The following is a 1,842-nucleotide window of genomic DNA, read 5'->3' as shown; positions in this document are numbered from 1 at the left end:
CATCTTCTTTTACATCAACTCATTAAGTAATACATCAAATCAAATACAAAATGCATAAGTTATTACATGACTGAAATTAGCATATTCAAGCTGAAAGTTTTTTTTTTTATTTCAACCCTCCATCCCATCCCCAACTGTCAACTTCATGATTCAAACTATAAACCTGATAGCTCTTAGCCACTGGACCAACCCTACAGAGTGGTATCAAGCCCGCCAAAAGTTTGAATGATGATAAAATAATGACATAAAATTATAGGCCGAGCTATAATAATTAGGCTAGTTGGTGTATATTTTCACACTGACCTCATCAAGGACGTGTAAAAACGTGTTCCATGCTGGTGGACCATGATTTTGGTAATTAGGTCCGGCATTACCACAAATTAATTTATGGTGTAGAGTATCACATTCTTAGGCCTATAAATACAAGGAGTCTGGTTCTCTGCTACCAAGTTTTCGACAGTCACCAGTTACAAATATCTATTTCCATTCTTATTAGTTAGCTAGCTAGTCCTTTAAGAAGAATATGGCTGCAGCCAAATCTGGTACTGGCAGTGGACAGGTGAATAGTGACTGTATGCCTTGCTAGACTGGATTTCTTTGTTTTTCAAGTTTGTGTGTGCATGGTTTTCGGAGTCAACTTATAAACAACTCGTATAGAAACGTTTGAAAAAGTATGAGGAGTTGCAAATTAAAGTAATTTCAACATTCTTGAGTCGACTTGATTAGCAATATTTTATGTTTCTAGTTGTCTACATGCTGCGGTCTCTTGAATTGTTTGATAAATAAGCTTCTTCCGAGCAATGTCGTTTCTTATTAATTGATTGGTTGGATTTAGTTTTCTGGTTGCTCCTTTGTTTGAAAGGACTCTAACTGATTTTGGGAACTCAATTGTGTTGGGTTTTCTTACTGAAAAATGTTTGGGGTTTGCAGAAAGACGAACCTATTATTCCTGTGGCGTCAACCGTCAAACCGAAAGACGATAAGGTGATTGAGATTGCACAATTTGCAGTTGTAACGTACAATAAGCAGGCCGGGACCGATCTGGTTTTCATCAATGTGGAATTCGGCTTCTGGTGGAGCATTTCTGGTGCCACTTACTACATGCTTGCCATTAAAGCTCAGGATGATAAGGGCACATATTGCGACGTAGCGTTGGTTGCTGATATACTGGAGAGCAGTGGTCATCACACTTATAAGCTCATCTGGTACAATCATAAGAAAAATGTTTGGGGTTTGCAGAAAGACCAACCTATTATTCCTCCGGCGACAACCGTCAATCCGGAAGACCCTCATGTGATTGAGATTGCACAATTTGCAGTTGTAACGTACAATAAGCAGGCCGGGACCGATCTGGTTTTCATCAAAGTGGAATTCGGCTTCCGGTGGGGCAATCTTGGTGCCACTGACTACATGCTTGCCATTAAAACTCAGGATGATAAGGGCACATATTGCGACGTAGCGTTGGTTGCTGATATAGTGGTGAGCGGTGGTCACACTTATGACCTCATCTGGTACAATCATAACAATAATTAATCAAGCACTACTCTTGATCAGCTGAGGAGTGAGGATCGACGATTTTAAGTACTTTAATTATCTAGTGTTTATGGTGTGGTTTTCAGTTTATGCATGGATGATGTACTGCTGGCATGCAAACATCCTCCCACTGTTGTACTAGTGTGTAATGTAAGGTGCACTTCTACCAACAAAAATGCACCGTTAAATAAAAAAATCCGTCTGTATTTGAGTACGTGTCCTTGTACTAATATGTCAAAGGTGCACTTGTACGAACAAAAATGCACCATTAAATAAATAGAAACAGCTGTACGAGTTTGAGTTTGTATC

The 1,842-nt window shown here is 39.3% G+C and overlaps 1 protein-coding gene across 1 annotated transcript; it reads left to right on the top strand.

Moving 5' to 3' along the window:
* The first annotated feature begins 440 nt into the window (after positions 1 to 440).
* On the top strand, positions 441 to 1,842 carry LOC113765115. Its single transcript, XM_027309174.1, has 2 exons — positions 441 to 559; positions 931 to 1,842. The coding sequence occupies exons 1-2, from the start codon at positions 524 to 526 to the stop codon at positions 1,531 to 1,533; spliced, it is 639 nt and encodes a 212-aa protein (XP_027164975.1). The 5' UTR covers positions 441 to 523; the 3' UTR covers positions 1,534 to 1,842.

This window comes from Coffea eugenioides, chromosome 3 (assembly GCF_003713205.1).
Source record: "Coffea eugenioides isolate CCC68of chromosome 3, Ceug_1.0, whole genome shotgun sequence".
NCBI lineage: Eukaryota > Viridiplantae > Streptophyta > Magnoliopsida > Gentianales > Rubiaceae > Coffea > Coffea eugenioides.
The sequence above is the reverse complement of the archived record's forward strand: the minus strand, read 5'-3'. Positions and strand labels throughout refer to the sequence as shown.